The sequence below is a fragment of the Bufo bufo genome, chromosome 1 (assembly GCF_905171765.1).
Source record: "Bufo bufo chromosome 1, aBufBuf1.1, whole genome shotgun sequence".
NCBI lineage: Eukaryota > Metazoa > Chordata > Amphibia > Anura > Bufonidae > Bufo > Bufo bufo.
The window spans coordinates 253973011-253991543 of record NC_053389.1 but is presented as its reverse complement, the minus strand read 5'-3'; the positions used below and the strand labels follow the sequence as shown (position 1 = coordinate 253991543).

Below are 18533 nucleotides of genomic sequence, written 5' to 3'. Positions count from 1 at the left end.
GGACACGACCTGGTAGTTACCGCCGCGGAAAATCCATCCCGCCTTGCGGCGGGCTCTGGTGAAGACCAGTAACTGCTTAGAACCGGTCCTCTAGTACAACCCGCGCCATCGCCTCTCTGGTCCAGAGGATTCACTACCTGTCCTGCCGGTTCGTGACAGTAAGATCCGGCCATGAATCCCGCTGATGTTCCCCTGCCAAGCCTGGAGGACCTCACCATCATTGTGGCCCAGCAGGGTCAACAGCTGGCCCAGTTGACCGCTATGTTGCAGCAGCTCCTGCCTTCTCTGCAACAGCCAGCTCCTCCGTCTGCTCCTGCTGCATCACCTCCGCCTGCAGTTACCACCGGTTCCAGAATCCGTTTGTCCTTACCAGACAAATATGACGGAGATCCTAAGCAGTGCCGTGAGTTCTTGTCGCAGTGCTCTCTCCACCTCGAGCTTCTGTCTGACCAGTTTCCTTCTGAGCGAGCCAAGGTAGCCTTTATTCTCAGTTTACTGTCCGGGAAGGCCCTGGCCTGGGCTATACCACTATGGGACCGCGCAGATCCTGCCACCGCTTCCGTCCAGAGCTTCTGCCTAGAGTTCCGGAATGTTTTTGAGGAGCCTGCCCGGGTTACCTCCGCAGAGACTGCCTTACTAAATTTGACCCAAGGAGGTTCTTCCGTGGGTGACTATGCCATTCAGTTCCACACCCTGGCCTCTGAGCTGAACTGGAACAATGAAGCCCTTTGCGCCACCTTTAAGAAAGGACTTAACAGTGAAGTAAAGGACGTTCTGGCTGCACGTGAGCTTCCTTCCACTCTTAGTGACCTCATCTTGCTGGCCACTAGGATAGACAAACGTTTCGCCGAAAGACAAGAGGAACTCCTCCTTGAAAAGGAAAAAGCTCGTCCTAGACACTTTCCTCGTCTGGCTCCCGTTTTTCCGCATCCACCTCAACCGTTACTGGGTTTTCCGCCGTGGAAGCCATGCAGGTGGATCGGTCACGCTTGACTCCGCAAGAACGTAGCCGCCGCAGAAACGAGAACCTGTGTCTGTACTGTGCCAGTACCGAGCACTTCCTTAGAGATTGTCCTCTCCGTCCACCGCGTTCGGGAAACGCTCGTACCTAGTAAGCGTGGGAGAGGCGTTGCTAGGTGTGGATTCTTCCTCTCCATGTCTCATCATACCCGTGCAGTTGAACATCTCTTCCAAGTCCTCTTTCTCCGCAGCCGCCTTCTTGGATTCCGGTTCAGCTGGCAACTTCATTCACGCCTCCTTGGTTGACAAGTACCGTATTCCAGTAATCCATCTACCCAAGCCGTTTTTCATCTCTACTGTTAACGGTGAGAGACTCTCAGCCACCGTGCAGTTCCGTACCCAGCCTCTGCAGATGGACATCGGAATATTTCATACCGAGACTTTAGAGTTCTTTGTCCTTCCCTTCTGTTCCTCCGAACTCCTCCTGGGTCTGCCGTGGCTTCAACGTCATAGCCCTGTCCTGAATTGGTCCACCGGTGAGATCCTGCGTTGGGGCTCCTCCTGTTCGGACCGCTGTCTCAAGCCTGCTCTGGTCAAACAGAACCCGCAAGTTTCTCCGCCTTCTGGGCTGCCCAAGCCATACCATTCCTTCACGGATGTCTTCTGCAAGAAACAAGCTGAGGTTCTTCCTCCTCACCGTTCCTATGATTGCCCGATCGACCTGATACTCGGTTCTACTCCACCTCGGGGCAGAATTTATCCTCTCTCACCTCCTGAGACTCTTGCCATGTCCGATTATATACGTGAGAACCTACAGAGAGGATTCATAAGAAAATCTTCTTCTCCTGCTGGGGCCGGTTTTTTCTTCGTGACTAAAAAAGACGGCTCCCTCCGCCCCTGCATTGACTACAGAGGTCTTAATAAAATTACCATCAAGAACCGTTACCCTCTGCCTCTAATCTCTGAGCTATTTGATCGTCTCCAAGGGGCTAAGATCTTCACTAAATTGGACCTTCGAGGGGCCTATAATCTGATCCGTATCTGTGAGGGAGACGAATGGAAGACCGCCTTTAACACAAGGGACGGCCATTTCGAGTATTTGGTGATGCCCTTCGGCCTCTGCAACGCACCTGCTGTCTTCCAGGAATTCGTCAATGATATTTTCAGGGACTTACTTTACACCTGCGTGGTCGTATACCTGGATAATATCCTCATCTTTTCCTCCAATTTGGATCAACACCGGGTCCATGTGCAACAAGTTCTTACTCGTCTTAGGAGAAATCGCCTGTACGCTAAACTTGAAAAATGTCTTTTTGAACGGACCTCCCTGCCTTTCCTGGGATACATTATCTCAGCCCAAGGACTTCAAATGGACCCAGCCAAACTCTCGGCGGTTCTGGATTGGCCACGTCCCTCTGGTCTCCGAGCCATACAAAGATTTCTGGGCTTTGCGAATTACTACAGGCAATTCATCCCTCACTATTCCACTCTGGTAGCTCCTATCGTGGCCCTCACTAGAAAAGGAGCTAACCCCAAATCCTGGCCTTCCCAAGCCGAGGAAGCCTTCCAGTCCCTGAAATCCGCCTTTGCCTCTGCACCCGTTCTCTCTAGACCAGATTCCACCAAGCCCTTCTCTCTTGAAGTGGATGCCTCCTCGGTGGGAGCCGGAGCTGTCCTCACCCAGAAGTCTTCCCGGGGCAAGACTTCAACTTGTGGCTTCTTTTCTAAAACATTCTCTTCCGCAGAGAGAAATTACTCCATTGGGGACAGGGAACTGCTGGCTATTAAATTGGCACTGGAGGAATGGAGACATTTACTCGAGGGCGCCACACATCCTGTGTACATCTTCACGGACCACAAGAACCTGGCTTATCTCCAGTCTGCTCAGAGATTAAATCCCCGTCAGGCTCGTTGGTCTCTGTTCTTTGCCCGCTTTAACTTTGAGATCCATTTCCGTCCGGCTTGTAAGAACATTAGGGCAGATGCTCTGTCTCGCTCCTCTGATGTGGTGGGCGACGAGTTAACACCTCGATATATTATCCCTCCAGAACGCCTTATTACAGTCGCTCCCGTGGACCTGCGCCTTCTTCCTCCTGGCAAATCCTATGTACCTCCACGTCAGCGGCTGCGAATTCTCAAGTGGGGCCACGCCTCCCCTTTTGCCGGTCACCCAGGGGTGCTAAAGTCTCTCCAACTAATCTCCCAAAGGTACTGGTGGTCTTCTCTGGAGAAAGATGTCTCGGACTTCGTCCAGGCCTGTACGATTTGCGCCCGGGATAAATCGCCTCGCCAGAAACCAGCGGGTCTCCTCTTGCCTCTACCTGTTCCTGAAGTTCCCTGGTCTCACATCGCCATGGACTTTATTACAGATCTTCCCTCCTCCCATGGCAAGTCCGTTATTTGGGTCGTGGTGGATCGCTTCTACAAGATGGCTCACTTTGTACCCCTGCCCGGTCTACCCTCTGCACCCATGTTGGCCAAACAATTTTTCCAACACATCTTCCGTCTCCATGGCCTTCCCAAACATATTGTCTCGGATTGTGGGGTACAATTCGTCTCCAAATTCTGGAGGGCTCTATGTGCTCAGCTCGGGATCAAATTGGACTTTTCTTCTTCGTACCATCCTCAGTCTAACGGCCAAGTAGAACGGGTGAACCAGATTTTGGGTGACTATCTGCGTCACTTTGTATCCTCACGCCATGACGACTGGGCTGATCTACTTCCCTGGGCGGAGTTCTCCTACAACTACAAACAATCCTCTGCCTCTAACAAGTCTCCTTTCCTTGTAGTTTTTGGCCGTCATCCTCTTCCACCTCTGCCGCAGTCTCCCACTCCTTCTTCTGTACCTGCCGTTGACAGTCTTGTACAGGATTTTTCCTCCATCTGGCGAGAGACCCACGCTGCTCTCCTCAGGGCTTCCGCCCGTATGAAGGTTCAAGCTGACAAGAGACGCAGATCTCCACCGGAATTTCGTCCGGGTGACAAGGTGTGGCTCTCCTCTAGATACATCCGATTTAGGGTCCCAAGTTACAAGTTGGGCCCTCGTTTCTTGGGACCCTATAAAATCAAGAGTCGTATCAATCAAGTTTCTTATCAGCTCCATCTTCCTCCCTCCCTCCGAATCCATAACTCCTTCCATGTCTCCCTTCTTAAACCTGCTGTCTTTAACCGTTTTTCTCCCAAGCTTGTTTCTCCCACCCCTGTCGCCGGTACCTCCGATATATTCTCTGTCAAGGAGATCTTGGCGACCAAGATCTCCCGGGGGAAAAGATTTTTTTGGTCGACTGGGAGGGCTGCGGTCCTGAGGAGAGGTCATGGGAGCCGGAGGAGAACATCCTGGACCGCAGTCTCATCCGCAAGTTCTTCGGTACCAAAAAGGGAGGGAGACCAAAGGGGGGGTACTGTTACGCTGAGCGCTCCGGGTCCCCTGCTGGCCTCGGAGCGCTCACAGTGTATGCCCCCAGGCAGCACTCCAGCGTCTCGGCGTGTGCGTCCTCGCTCTCTAGGGCGCGCGCGCGCCAGGACTCTTAGATTCAAAGGACCAGTGCACCAGTGATTGGTGCCTGGTCCAAAGGGGTTATTAAGGGTTAAGGTTGTGACAGGCAGTGCTGACTTAATTAGGCTGCACCTGTGCACTGCCCATTTATACCTTCTCCTCCCACAGCTTTCTGCCGGATCTTTGTGCCTTGTGCCTCAGAGAAAGCGTTCCCTACGATGTTAGTTTGCCTTACCTGTTGCCGTACCCGTTGCTACCGTCCACTCGCCTTTGAACCTTTGCCGCCTGCCCTGACCGCTGCTACATCCGACTACGCTCTTACCTTCTCCCTGTGTACCACGCCTTATCAGCTGCCAGAGCGGTCGAGTTGTTACTAGGGGACACGACCTGGTAGTTACCGCCGCGGCAAATCCATCCCGCCTTGCGGCGGGCTCTGGTGAAGACCAGTAACTGCTTAGGACCGGTCCTCTATTACAACCCGCGCCATCGCCTCTCTGGTCCAGAGGATTCTCTACCTGTCCTGCCGGTTCGTGACAACTTTATCTTGAGCAATCTAATAAGGGCGTTCTCCCTCGTGGCATGCAAACTCTCTGCTACATTTTTTTATGCAGGATGCTCTCCAGAAGTATTCAGGTTCACTATGTCCCAGAAGGCATTTAGAAGGATAATTCTGCGCATTAATCATCTGCTTGTGTCCAGACTCTTTAGGCTTCTCCCGGTCACTGGTGCTTGTGAAGTCCACTGGCTAAGGTAGCTCTCACCTTCACTAGACTTTCCCTATATTCAGACGTAGACTCGCTGGTCTGTGCTATGCTGCTGGAATCTGTGCTTTGTGCTCCCTTGACCTGGCCAGAGCCAAGGGGCTAACATGGCAGCTACATGATGGAGTAGATCTGAACTGCTCCTCTCCTGACTCCTCTCAGACACACACTCTCACTGACTAACTACTTCCTATATCCTGTTCTAGCTAAGTGATGACAGCACCACCTAGGGCTGAAGGGGTGGAATAACACCCTACCAGCCTTTGACAGGATTATACAGGGTACATATGACAATACATTACATTGGCAAATAACAAGGTTCAAAGTGCCCACGCAGATCACTAAGTAGGACACTGCATAATACGCCTTCATAGTACCAATTTATAATGCTCTTCTGTCCCCTCCATAGTGCCAATATATGTATGCCCCCCTCTGTAGTGCCATAATGTATGCTACTCCGACTAGCCCCCATAGTCCGAGTATACTGTATATATAATACCCTCCCGTAGTGCCAGTATATAATGCTTCGCCTGTAGTGCCAGTAGATAATGCCCCCTATGTACTGCCAGTATATGATGCTCCTCCATGCCCTCCTATAGTACTAGTATAATGCCCCTGTAGTGCCAGTATATGTACTATGAGCTTTGAACAGCCTTGATTGTGCCCCCGTTATGTGTAGCAAGGTGGTGCCTTATACCTTTGCCTTCCCAACGTCCTGACCCTGACCCCACTACTCGATCACAGGGCACATATGGGTTACCAGGACAGCCTGCCATGATTATAAGCCTGAGGTAAAGGCATAGTCGACAGGTTGCCTGTCTATTTGATGCTTAGAGGCAGTAATGCTTTGGTATATTGAGTACACCAAAACATTATATCAGCAATGAGCTGGTTGCATTGTAAAGTCTCAGTGTGAGAGTAAATTAATGTAATTTATATGTACCCCAAAATTCTTCTATTAAAAAAAATATGACTTGTTCTGTAAAAAAAAACAAGCCCACAAACAAACACATTAACAGAAAAAAAAAATATGACTCTTGAAATGTGGCAGTGTAAAACCATGGGGGTTTAGTGTTTAGTGTTCTTTTAAGGTGTCTTCTTCAGCCTGTTGCCTTATAATTTCTACAGGGAAAGTGAGGAGGAGGAGGCTCAGCTCCTGAGACACACAAGAAGAGAAGATTTCTTTATATATTTCTCAGTATTAATTGTAATATGTGATACATGCAAGGGTGACCACTTAGCTCCAGGCTATAGCCTTATCATATTGAGAACAGTGGTTTTCTATACTTAGAAATCTAATGCATATTATTGGTTTCTTTATAATCATATATTGTGCCTATGAATAAACCAGTAATATGTATTAGCTTTCTAAGGCAAAAAAAAAAAATGAATTCTCAACATGGTGAGGCTATAGTAAGTAGTGCATATGATATGTACATGCTATGACACAGCTCTAGAACACAACTCTTCCCTCAGCTCAGCACAAAAGCAGTGCCCCAATGATTTTGTCCCGGCCTCTTGTGCGCCAGCATAAACATTTGCATATGAATACAAACACAGATATCTCTGAAGCTGTTTAACATACAGAAAAAAGAAAGGTATTGTTTAATCAGCATGATCAACCCTAATAGGCAGTATGCCTGGTTTAATAGGGTTGATTATGCTGACAGAGGCTCTTTAAAGGGGTGAACTAGCATTAATAGTTGTCAGTTTATCAGACAGTGCATATATTTTACCTGTGTAGTCACAGAACCTACAGAAATGAGACCAAAATGCAATTGAAGCATACACTTTGCTGGGGTTTTGAACTTTATAATTTCTAGTCTACTGGATTTAGGATTAAAGGTTGGAACTTTTATATTTTTTTCTATAGTGTGTTTGTGTTTTCTCAAGTCTGTATATTTTTTTATATCAGGCTACAAGGCATTGTGGGAAAAGAGGTGACCCCATTCCTTCTGCGCAGAGTAAATGAGATTACTGGAGGGAAATCCCTTGATTCCAGTATCCTTGACTAATAGGGGCCATATTTTGACGTATGTAATTATCTGATTATATACAGTCAGGTCCATAAATATTACGACATCGACACAATTCTGAAATGTTTGGCTCTATACACCACTACAATGGATTTGAAATAAAACGAACAAGATGTGCTTTAACTGCAGACTGTCAGCTTTAATTTGAGGGTATTTACATCCAAATCAGGTGAACGGTGTTGGAATTAGAACAGTTTCAATATGTGCCTCCCATTTGTTAAGGAACCAAAAGTAATGGGACATAATAATCATCATAAATCAAACTTTAACTTTTTAATACTTGGTTGCAAATCCTTTGCAGTCAATTACAGCCTGAAGTCTGGAACGCATAGACATCACCAGACGCTGGGTTTCATCCCTGGTGATCCTCTGCCAGGCCTCTACAACTGTCTTCAGTTCCTGCTTGTTCTTGGGGCATTTTCCCTTCAGTTTTGTCTTCAGCAAGTGAAAAAGCATGCTCAATCAGATTCAGGTCAGGCGATTGACTTGGCCATTGCATAACATTCCACTTCTTTACCTTAAAAAACTCTTTGGTTGCTTTTGCAGTATGCTTGGGGTCATTGTCCATCTGCACTGTGAAGCGCCGTCCAATGAGTTCTGAAGCATTTGGCTGAATATGAGCAGATAATATTGCCCGAAACACTTCAGAATTCATCCTGCTGCTTTTGTCAGCAGTCACATCATCAATAAATACAAGAGAACCAGTTCCATTGGCAGCCATACATGCCCACGCCATGACACTACCACCACCATGCTTCACTGATGAGGTAGTATGCTTAGGATCATGAGCAGTTCCTTTCCTTTCCCATACTCTTCTCTTCCCATCACTCTGGTACAAGTTGATCTTGGTCTCATCTGTCCATAGGATGTTGTTCCAGAACTGTGAAGGCTTTTTTAGATGTTGTTTGGCAAACTCTAATCTGGCCTTCCTGTTTTTGAGGCTCACCAATGGTTTACATCTTGTGGTGAACCCTGTGTATTCACTCTGGTGAAGTCTTCTCTTGATTGTTGACTTTGACACACATACACCTACCTCCTGGAGAGTGTTCTTGATCTGGCCAACTGTTGTGAAGAGTGTTTTCTTCACCAGGGAAAGAATTCTTCAGTCATCCACCACAGTTGTTTTCCATGGTCTTCCGGGTCTTTTGGTGTTGCTGAGCTCACTGGTGCGCTCGTTCTTTTTAAGAATGTTCCAAACAGTTATTTTGGCCACACCTAATGTTTTTGCTATCTCTCTGATGGGTTTGTTTTGTTTTTTCTGCCTAATGATGGCTTGCTTCACTGATACTGACAGCTCTTTGGATTTCATCTTGAGAGTTGACAGCAACAGATTCCAAATGCAAATAGCACACTTGAAATGAACTCTGGACCTTTTATCTGCTCATTGTAATTGGGATAATGAGGGAATAATACACACCTGGCCATGGAACAGCAGAGAAGCCAATTGTCCCATTACTTTTGGTCCCATTACTTTTGTGGGAGGCACATATGCAAACTGTTGTAATTCCTACACCGTTTACCTGATTTGGATGTAAATCCCCTCAAATTAAATCTGACAGTCTGCAGTTAAAGCACATCTTGTTTGTTTCATTTCAGATCCATTGTGGTGGTGTATAGAGCCAAAAATGTTACAATTGTGTCGATGTCCCAATATTTATGGACCTGACTGTAGTTCATAGGTTCCAGACCATCAATCTGCCTAATTTTATCTTGGACTATGGGGGTCATTTACAAACAGATAGTTCGACTTTTGTTGCTTATATCAGGTAGAGATTCTGTTGCATGCCATGTTGCAGCAGAATCTGCAACTTCTTCCCCGCACGCACCAGGTCTAAAAAAGGGTGCGTGGCTTGGACAGGGAAGGGGACGGGCCAACAGGCTCGTCTCATTCATAGTTTTCTACATCTTGTTTAGGCGTAGAAAAAGGTCTAACTGTAAGACAGCTAGGATGCTGTCTTACATTTAGAATCGGCGGTGGATACGCTGAAGTTATGCAAAAGCCGGCGCCTCTACATAACTTCGGCAATCCACCGCCAGCGCAGGGGTTTATTAAGACCAGCCTCTAAAGCGCCAGTCTTAATAAATGTGCTTCTATGTCTGAAGGAAGCATAAAAACAAGGGTCATGGTTAGTGTCACATGATCTGCTGATGTCAGGATACATCTTGCTGCCCTAAGGCATGATGGGATTGCTTTCTTGTCCTTAAAGGGATTGTTTTGGGGAATTTGTTAGAAGAGTCCACCCCCAAAAATTGATTACAGGGTATACCCACCGCTGAGAGACTGTAATCTGCTGATGAACCCAACACCACATGTATAGGTTCCCTATAATGCCACTGCAGGGAAAAAGATGCATTACATGGTTCCTACTGAAATCATATAGTGCCAGGTCCACTAGAGAGAGGGAAACTCTTTGTAGGCACCCTCTACTCCATCTAATAGATGAGGGTTCTGTAGCAGGCATCCCCCTCAATTAACTCACACTATAGAATAGGACACATACAATCACTCCTTTTAAATTCCCCCCCTCCCCCCCAGCATTGGGTGAGGGTCATTTCTATGTAACCAGCTGCAGATATTTTGCTTTAAAGGGGTGGTCGCTATTATATCACTTTTCCCAAATATCACCATTTATAAAAACTGCCATGTTCTAAAGTTATATGCCCACCATTGTGCCCTGTGGCTAATCAGTTTTGATATTCAGTTGCTGTAGGCTATGTCCTGTATTGGAGCCTTGTACTGTAGGACAAGGAAGGGGCTTGGTTAGTGCTGATGTCAGGACACATCTCTCAGCCCTAAGGCATGACGGGATAGCAGACACATGACAAACCAGGAACTAGGATTCAAGCATGGGGGATAAGAGAAAACTGCAAATTAGGTAAATTTGGAAAAAAAAAAAAACTATCCAAGGGGGAATGGGAGCCAGAGTAATTGATGAAAATACACTTAACAGGCATCCTCAAACTGCGGCCCTCCAGCTGTTGTAAAACTACAACTCCCACAATGCCCTGCTGTAGGCTGATACCTGAAGGCTGGTCGGGCATGCTGGGAGTTGTAGTTTTGCAACAGCTGGAGGGCCAAAGTTTGAGGATGCCTGCTTTAGAGTAAAATGTAATTTATGGCACAACCTCTTTAAAAAAAAGTGTTACAGAAAGTCCATGAGTCCGTCTTGATCCTGTCCCCTGCAGTGAGGAAAGAGCGCGCTATGTGAGCTCTTCTTTCTTCTTGTTTTAGCTATTGGTGAGGGTCTCAGCACTCAGATCCCCCACTGATAAAAACCTTTGATACAAAAGTGTTGGGAAAGCTCAGTGACACTTTAAATATATTTCCTTAATGGTCATCAAGATATTGCTCTCATAAAGAATAATGCCAAGGTTGGAAGTCGCATCGCTGTAGCCCTGAGCAAAATCCTAAATCCTAAAGGAGGCAAAGGAAAGGATTTGCATCATCATGAGGGACTGGGGGACAAGCTGTCTGATTCCAGGCCGGTGAGATAATTTTATCTGTGTAGCCTAACTGGTCTATCTCATGTCTGTCTATCATCTGTCTGTCTACCTGTATGGCTACGTTCACATCTCTATTATTATTGGCAGAGGAAGAGACTTGGAGTTACACTATCTGGCATAGCCGGACATGGCAGTGCACTGGCTGATCCCCATTGACTATAATGGGATCCACTGGGGAATTGAGGCTTTCCAGCATAAATGGCAGCTTTGGCTGGGCAAAAAATCCTGCATTCTTTTATGCCGGAAAGCTGCCAGATCCCCATTGGATCCCATTAGAGTCAATGGGGATCCACTCGTGCAAACCATAAATACCAGATACAGTAACCCCAGTAATTTGTTCCTCTGCTGGAACAGACTGCTGGAGTTCAATAACGGACATGTGAACGTAGTCTTTGTCTCTCTGTCTGTCTTAGAAATGTATATTACTCAAAGGCATTACTCATTTCTAGGTTGTAATCGGAGGTATCAATGTGGACTTCATTGCAAAAGCAGCTCAGGATAACATGGAGGTATGATACATTTATATTGTAAAAGGAAATGTTCCTGTATCTGAAATCATTTGCATTGGTCTATAAATTATGGTGAGCTCCTCCACCGTGACAGTATGCACTGACACATATGCACAGTTTACAATGGAACGTCTACACTATATACAGTTATAGCAAATCCTCAGCTGTGTGTAGCATTTGTTTTGTTCAGATTATCAGCCTCTAAACAAGAATCTATTCACTGACAACAAGCAGAAATCTTGAAAATGACAAGACATTAAAACACACAGGAGGCAATTTATTAAGACTGAGTAAGATTTTGTCATTGGTCATAGTGATCCCACTACAAACCTTAATAGGAGGAACCCAGAACAGGAAACCCCAGACGTAGACAAATCTGTACAAAATTGTGCTATTCCAGGATTCGATGATCTATCCTCAGGATAGGCTATCAATGTCGGACATCCCAGACCCCTGCCAATCAGCTTCTTTGTTGTAGCTCCAGCCCTGGAAGTACACAGCTCCATCATTGCGTCGTGGACAGAGCTGGTAACTGCAGTGCTCTTCCCTTTGTGAATGAGGGTAGCGCTGCAGGTACCAGCTCCATCGACTACACAATGGACAGAACTGTGTAGTTCTAATGTCTACTTCCAGTGCCAGAAGGTAGTCAAAGTGGGACTGGAGGAAATGCACTTCCAAACTCATCAGGCAACCTAAAGCTTGAAATGCTTTCAGTATTCGTCCGACGATCTTTTTGTAGTGAGGATCTTTGTTATTGCCTGAAAATTTCTGTACGACTTCTTTAAATGCAATCCACCCTTCTTTTTGAGGATCCGTCATGGTATTGACAAACTCTTGATCAACTATAAGCCTTCTAATGTCTAGTCCGACGAACACACCTTCCTTCAATTTTGCCTCCAACAGGCCTGGAAACTTCAAGTATTTGAAGCATTCTCCATCTCTTGGAAGTGATTTTACTAATTGCTTCATCAATCCCAATTGTATGTGGAGAGGTGGTAGAAGAACTTTATGGGAAGGTTCCAAAGTTTCTCGGAGGACATTTTTTTAGGTCTCGACTGTCCCATAGATACTGAAAACAAGGGTATTTGGTATACCCAGCTTGTTGCCCGAGCAGCATGCATAAGACCTTCAAGTCCCCACACACTTGTCAACCATGGTCTTCATATTTAAGTAAATGCCTTACTGAATACTGAACGGCACGGTGCAGGTGCAAGATTTGCCATGCACTCAGGGCCGGCAGGAGGATGCGGACGCTGCCTGGCCCTGTCAATGAAGACTTGGAGGGAGGAGACAGAGGTGGGAGAACAAAGCCTCTAGGAGCAGTAGCAACGCCCCCCTGCTCCTAGAGGCTAATTTGCATATTATAAAAGTTACATTTATGGAGTAACGGGGCACAGATAAAACTAGGAATAGGTTAGTTAGGTTCAGCTGACATTAGCACATCGCTAATGTCAGCCAGTTTAATTTAGGTATTTCTGGTGACAGAAACCCTTTAAGGCCTCTTTCCCACGGGCGTCACGTTTTGACTCAGGAAGCGCCCCGGGTGCATTGCAGCAAACCTGCGCGAGTAAGTACGCAATTTCAGTCAATTTTGACAGCGATTGCGTTCCGTTGTTCAGTTTTTATCGTGCGGGTGCAATGCATTTTGCACGCGCGTGATAAAAAACTGCATGTGGTACCCAGACCCAAACTTCTTCACATAAGTTAAGGTTTGGGTCAAGGTTTTGCAGATTGTATTATTTTCCCTTATAAGGGAAAATAATAGCATTCTTAATACAGAATGCTTAGTAAAATAGGGCTGGAGGGGTATTATAATAATAATTTAGCTCACTTTAATCCACTTGTTCGAGCAGCCCGGCTTCTCTTCTTTCTTCTTTCTTCTTTCTTCAGGACCTGGGTAAAGGACCTTTGATGACATCAATGCGATCATCACATGGTCCATCACATGATCCATCACCATGGTGATGGATCATGTGACGGACCATGTGATGAGCGCAGTGACGTCACCACAGGTCCTTTTCCTCCTGGTCATTAAAGAAGAAGACAGAAGAGAAGACAGAAGAGAAGCCAGGCTGCGCGAACAAGTGGATGAGGTGAGTTAAATTATATATTTTTTTTAACCTCTCCAGCCCTATTTTACTGTATTAAGAATGCTATTATTTTCCCTTATAACCATGTTATAAGGGAAAATAATAATGATCGGGTCCCCATCCCGATCGTCTCCTAGCAACCGTGCGTGAAAATCGCACCGCATCCGCACTTGCTTGTGGATGCTTGCGATTTTCACGCAGCTGGCCTGCGTTGCGCGAAAAACGCACAAAATAGAGCATGCTGCGATTTTCACGCAACGCACAAGTGATGTGTGAAAATCACCGCTCATGTGCACAGCCCCATAGAAATGAATGGGTCCGGATTCAGTGCAGGTGCAATGCGTTCAGCTCACGCATTGCACCCGCGCGGAAATCTCGCCCGTGTTAAAGAGGCCTAACTCTGCTTTTTATTATGTGCTATTTGATGTCAGCAGAGAAGTTTGTCGTAAGGGATGGTTGCTGGCCTTAAAATGGAAATCTGGGACTTTCTGATAATTCATATGACATTAGGGTTGTCACAAACTTGTGGTTAAAAGGGCACTAATTCTACTGTCTATCGTATCTCTATTTGTTGTACAGTCTAATGTTATTGGTCTCTATTATCAACCATTCATGACAGCCGTAGTATATATCCAGTTCTGATTCTGTTCTGCTTACCTTTGCAGTTTGGAGGACAGACTAATCCAGGTCAAGTCCACCAGTCCTTTGGAGGTGTGGGCAGGAACCTGGCAGGTAAAGGGGGATATACAATTTTGCATCTTGGCAAGGACAAACACTAAGAACTGGTCATGCTTTGGCAGCCAATACTCAGAATATTGGTGGTGGTCCAGCTATGGAGCTCACTCAGTAATCACCACCAAGATCAGACATGTAGTCCTAGGTCTGGTAGAACATAATGTAGATGCCCTAATGTTGAATTTTTATTTATCTTTTCACAGTGGGGGCTCCAATTTCTTGATACCGAGCTCCAAATCTGCAGAATTAGATAATAAAAATCTCGTTTCCTGCAGGCACCCCTAGAGGGAGAAGCTACAGGTTGACAGAATGTTAATCTATGCAGGGGTTTTGCCGTTCGGTATCAGAGCACTGTAAAAATATGTATAGAAAATGTAAATAGCATTGAATTTAGACATTTGGAAGTATCTTTAAGCTGTTAAACATCCATGGCATAACTGTACAGCATGTACAAGTAGGCTTGCATTAAGCCTGCATAACAGTTGTTCCATGGTAAACTCTGCACTGACTGACAGCTGGGCTGCCTCTGTAATGGCTGGGACCAGAGATAATTCCAATCCCAGCAGTTTAACATCCTAGATGCTGCAGTCAATAGTGACCACGGCATCAAGGCAGGTAGAGGGAGTGGCCTTTCTTAGTCCCTTTTGGTCTCCCCATGAACATAACTGCAGATTGCCAATATGTTGCCGCAGCAGCTGGGTGCCTAAAAAAGGTCCTGCAATAACTATATGCCACAGCCTAATAGCCAGCCTGTCACTATTATAGTCATAAGTTATAATGCATTGGTCCACAATGGGACAAAAACAAAAAAGGAAAAAATAAAATGAAATTTTTTTTCCATAAAAAGTTTTATATTGTTTAAAATTGGTAAAAGCACACACATATGGCATTGCTGTGTTCACCATAACCTACATAATGCATGTTATTTAAACTGCCTGGTTAACAGCATAAAAAACACACAAAAAATAACAGAATAGCTTTTTTACATGGGACATGCTATTATTGTGCCAAAGTAGTAAAAGAACACATACAACTATATATATTTGGCATCACCGTTATTGTACTGACTCATAGGATAAAAGTAACTTGTTAGTTATGCCGCACTGTGAACGTCGTAAATTTAAAGTGCGATTTTTTTTCCATTACCATCCCCTCTACAACTTAATAAAGTCAATCAATAACTAACGCCTCTTTCACATCTGAGCCGTTGTCTCTGGCAGGCTGTTACACTAGGATCTGGATCTGGCATAGCTAGATATTACAGCAGTGTCCACCGGTCCCATTGACTATAAAGGGATCTGGCGGAGATCTGACCAGTACCTAGCAAATATGTCGGGATTCTGATGGTCAAAAAATGTTGCGTGCATCGGTTTTTGTCTGACTGACAGGCTGTTCTCTGCCAGAATAGCCTCCCAGATACTGTGATACTAGCCTCATAGGTACCCTGAAATGGTGTCACCAAAAAACACAATTGATACAAAAAAAAAAATTAGCCCCCATACGGCTATATAGACAGAAAAATAAAAAAGGTTATGGCTCTTGAAAGGTTGAAACAAAAAACAACAACAAAAATTATTTTTTTTGAATGACTTGCTATTAATTTGCAAAAGTAGTAAAACATAAAAAACCTATACATATAAAAGTAATGTGCTACACAATGAATGGCACAAAATGTAAAACATGATATCAATGATGGAAAAGCTGTTTTTTTCCATTCCTCTTGAAAAAGGTAATAAAAGTTATATGCACCCCAAAATAATGCTATTGAAAAGCCCTCATATGGCCACATAAATGAAAAAATGAAAAAGTTCTGGGTTTAAGAATCTGGTGATGCAAAAATGAAAAAAATAAAATAAATCCTGTGGTCTAATGGCTAAAAATTGGCTTGGTAGTAGAAAAGTTAATATTGGTATGTTCTGTTTGTTTTCAGATTGTATGAGCCGCCTTGGTTACAGACCCCTCTTCATATCTGCCGTAGGACAAGACGACCTCTCTGATTCCGTCTTTCGGTACTGCTCGCACATGGTGAGTCTGTCAAACAGATCTATTACAAGGGCTATAGTATATCCTTTTTAGTATTAGAGCATAGTTCCTCTTTAGACAATGGTGTACAGATTTAAAGAGGACTTGTCATCTTAGAGTTCTGCATTGTGTTATTCCCAATGGAAATGTATGAATACATTGATAGCTGGATCTCTCTTTACTAACTGGATGATAGGGGTAGTAGTACAAATAGCAGCAAGGCACAATTCTACAGTATATCACAGTGCAATATTCTCTCAATAGCAGAGTATGGACAGCAACAATGATGGTAGTTATAGTACTCTTTTTTTCACTCTAAGGGCCCCATGCCCATGCTGTGGACCGCAAGTAGCAGTCCGAAATGCACAGGCATCGGCTGTGTGCATAATGTGCTACAGATGAGGACCCATTGACTTGAATGGGTCCGCGATCTGCAAGATGCGGCAAAAGATAGGACATGTCTTATCTTTTGCGGTGCGGAGGCATGGATCGGAGTCCCTCAGAAATGCTTTGTAGTGTTTCCATGGACTTCCAATCCATGCCTCCGTTCCATAAAAGATAGGACATGTCCTATCTTCAGCTGTTTCTTCAAGTCAAGGAGTCCTCATCCGCAGCATGGAGTGCACACGGGCAGTGCCCGTACACTGCGGACCACTATACGGGCACTGAGTCCTTACGTTCGTGGGCATGAGCTCTTAAGAACACTCTGCAGTGTTTTTCCACTGACAGAGCTATGTGGCGGCAGTTTTTATTGATACCATTTTTGTGTTCATGTGATTTTTTGATAATTTTTTATTCAACAGTTCTGGTACTAGTTTTTTTTTTTCTTACTACGTTCGCTGTCCATGATAAATAATATGATATTTTAATATTTCATACATTTGTGGATGTGGCAATACCAATTATGTTTATTTTTTATAGTTTTTTTCTTTGTAATATGATAAATAAATTATTGATCAAAATAAAGAACAAGATGATTTTTTTTATGTTTAATTTTTTTGAATAACTTTATTCAGCTGATTTTTTTTTTTCTTTTTAATTTGGAAACTTGAACCTGCAATTATTCAGTCGCTTGTACTATTCATAGCAGTACTTCTGTATTGCTGTAAATTACAGTTTTATTGGCATTCTATTACACCCATATTGCATTAATCCCATATTGCTGCATAGGTAGATTCAGGACTGTATGAAAATAACAATCCCAGTGGACGCTCATTTGGCAGCCATATTAGTTGTCATTCAGATTTCCCCAAAACACATATAACTAAGGGCTCATTCACACGACTGTAAGGGTTGTGTGCTTGTGCTGCGGACCGCAAATAGAGGTCCGCAATGCACGTGCACCTGTATTGCAGTGCAAACCCATTGACTTGAATGGGTCTGCGATCCGCAAAATACAGCAAAAGATAGGACATGTCCTATCTTTTGCAGTGCTGATACACTTCGTAGTGTTTCCGAGGGCTTCTGATCCATGCCTGTGCTCCAGAAAAGATAGAACATGTCCTATCTGGCCGTATCTTGTGGATCGCAGACCCATTCAATTCAATGGTTCTGCATCCGCAGAACGTAGTGCACACGGCCAGTACCGTACAGTATATTGCGGGCCCGCAGTTTGTGGTCCATAATATGGGCACGGAGCCAGGTGTGTATATATCACGAGGCAAACAAGGCATTTGCCTAGGGTGGCACTTGCCAATGGGGCGGCAAAATGCCTTGTTTGCTTAGTGATAGTTACACAATATGCTAAATATTTTTTTTGCCCCTTGTCCGATCCGATCCTTCACTATGCGAGCGGCATCGCCGGCGCCGCATAGTGAAGGAGTTGAAAGACTTACTTCCTCCTCCTCCTGACTTCCTCCTGACCTCCCCTGCCTTTTGCCTCCGCGCGTTGCCGTCGTGACGTCACACGGAGGTGGAGTCACGGGCCGGCAATGCTAGGGTGAGCCTTATCTCCTCCAAGTGCAGAACGGATCCTGCACACGGTCACCGTGAACACTGAGGCCAGGCCCCGGCCACCAATGCACTGATCCCTGAGCCTGCTGTCTTCAAAAACTGTAAGTACTTAAAGGGATTCTGTCATGAGATTTGAGCCCTATAAGCTAAACATATGGCCAGGTCCGTACTAATAACATGAATCCTAAACTGCCCTTATTAAACCTGCTTGTGGCTCTATTAGCCCAAAAAACTGGTTTTTATAAGCTGTCACTCACCTACCTAAGGTGCCCAAGGGGTTTTACGTTAACCCTGGGTGCCCGCCCGCACCCCTCGCCGTCTGGTGCCCAGCGCCGCCTTCCTCACCTCAGCCCCGCCTCCGCAATCCTCCCGTCCCTCTGCTAGATCCGGCGCCTGCGCACTAGGCTCATCCTGATGCGCCGCGGACTCCTGGCAGCGGCTTCGTTGAGCGAAGTGTGCATGCGCCG

The 18533-nt window shown here is 45.4% G+C and overlaps 1 protein-coding gene across 2 annotated transcripts in view; it reads left to right on the top strand.

Moving 5' to 3' along the window:
- Nucleotides 1–18533, top strand: part of LOC121005934 (pseudouridine-metabolizing bifunctional protein C1861.05-like) — a 107857-nt gene that overhangs the window by 28311 nt on the left and 61013 nt on the right. For both annotated transcript variants that reach the window (XM_040438790.1, XM_040438784.1), the window contains exons 9-13: nucleotides 7133–7218; nucleotides 10597–10739; nucleotides 11207–11266; nucleotides 14022–14088; nucleotides 16022–16116. In XM_040438790.1, the coding sequence (XP_040294724.1) occupies nucleotides 7133–7218; nucleotides 10597–10739; nucleotides 11207–11266; nucleotides 14022–14088; nucleotides 16022–16116 (451 nt within the window). The remainder of the gene's footprint in view (nucleotides 1–7132; nucleotides 7219–10596; nucleotides 10740–11206; nucleotides 11267–14021; nucleotides 14089–16021; nucleotides 16117–18533) is intronic.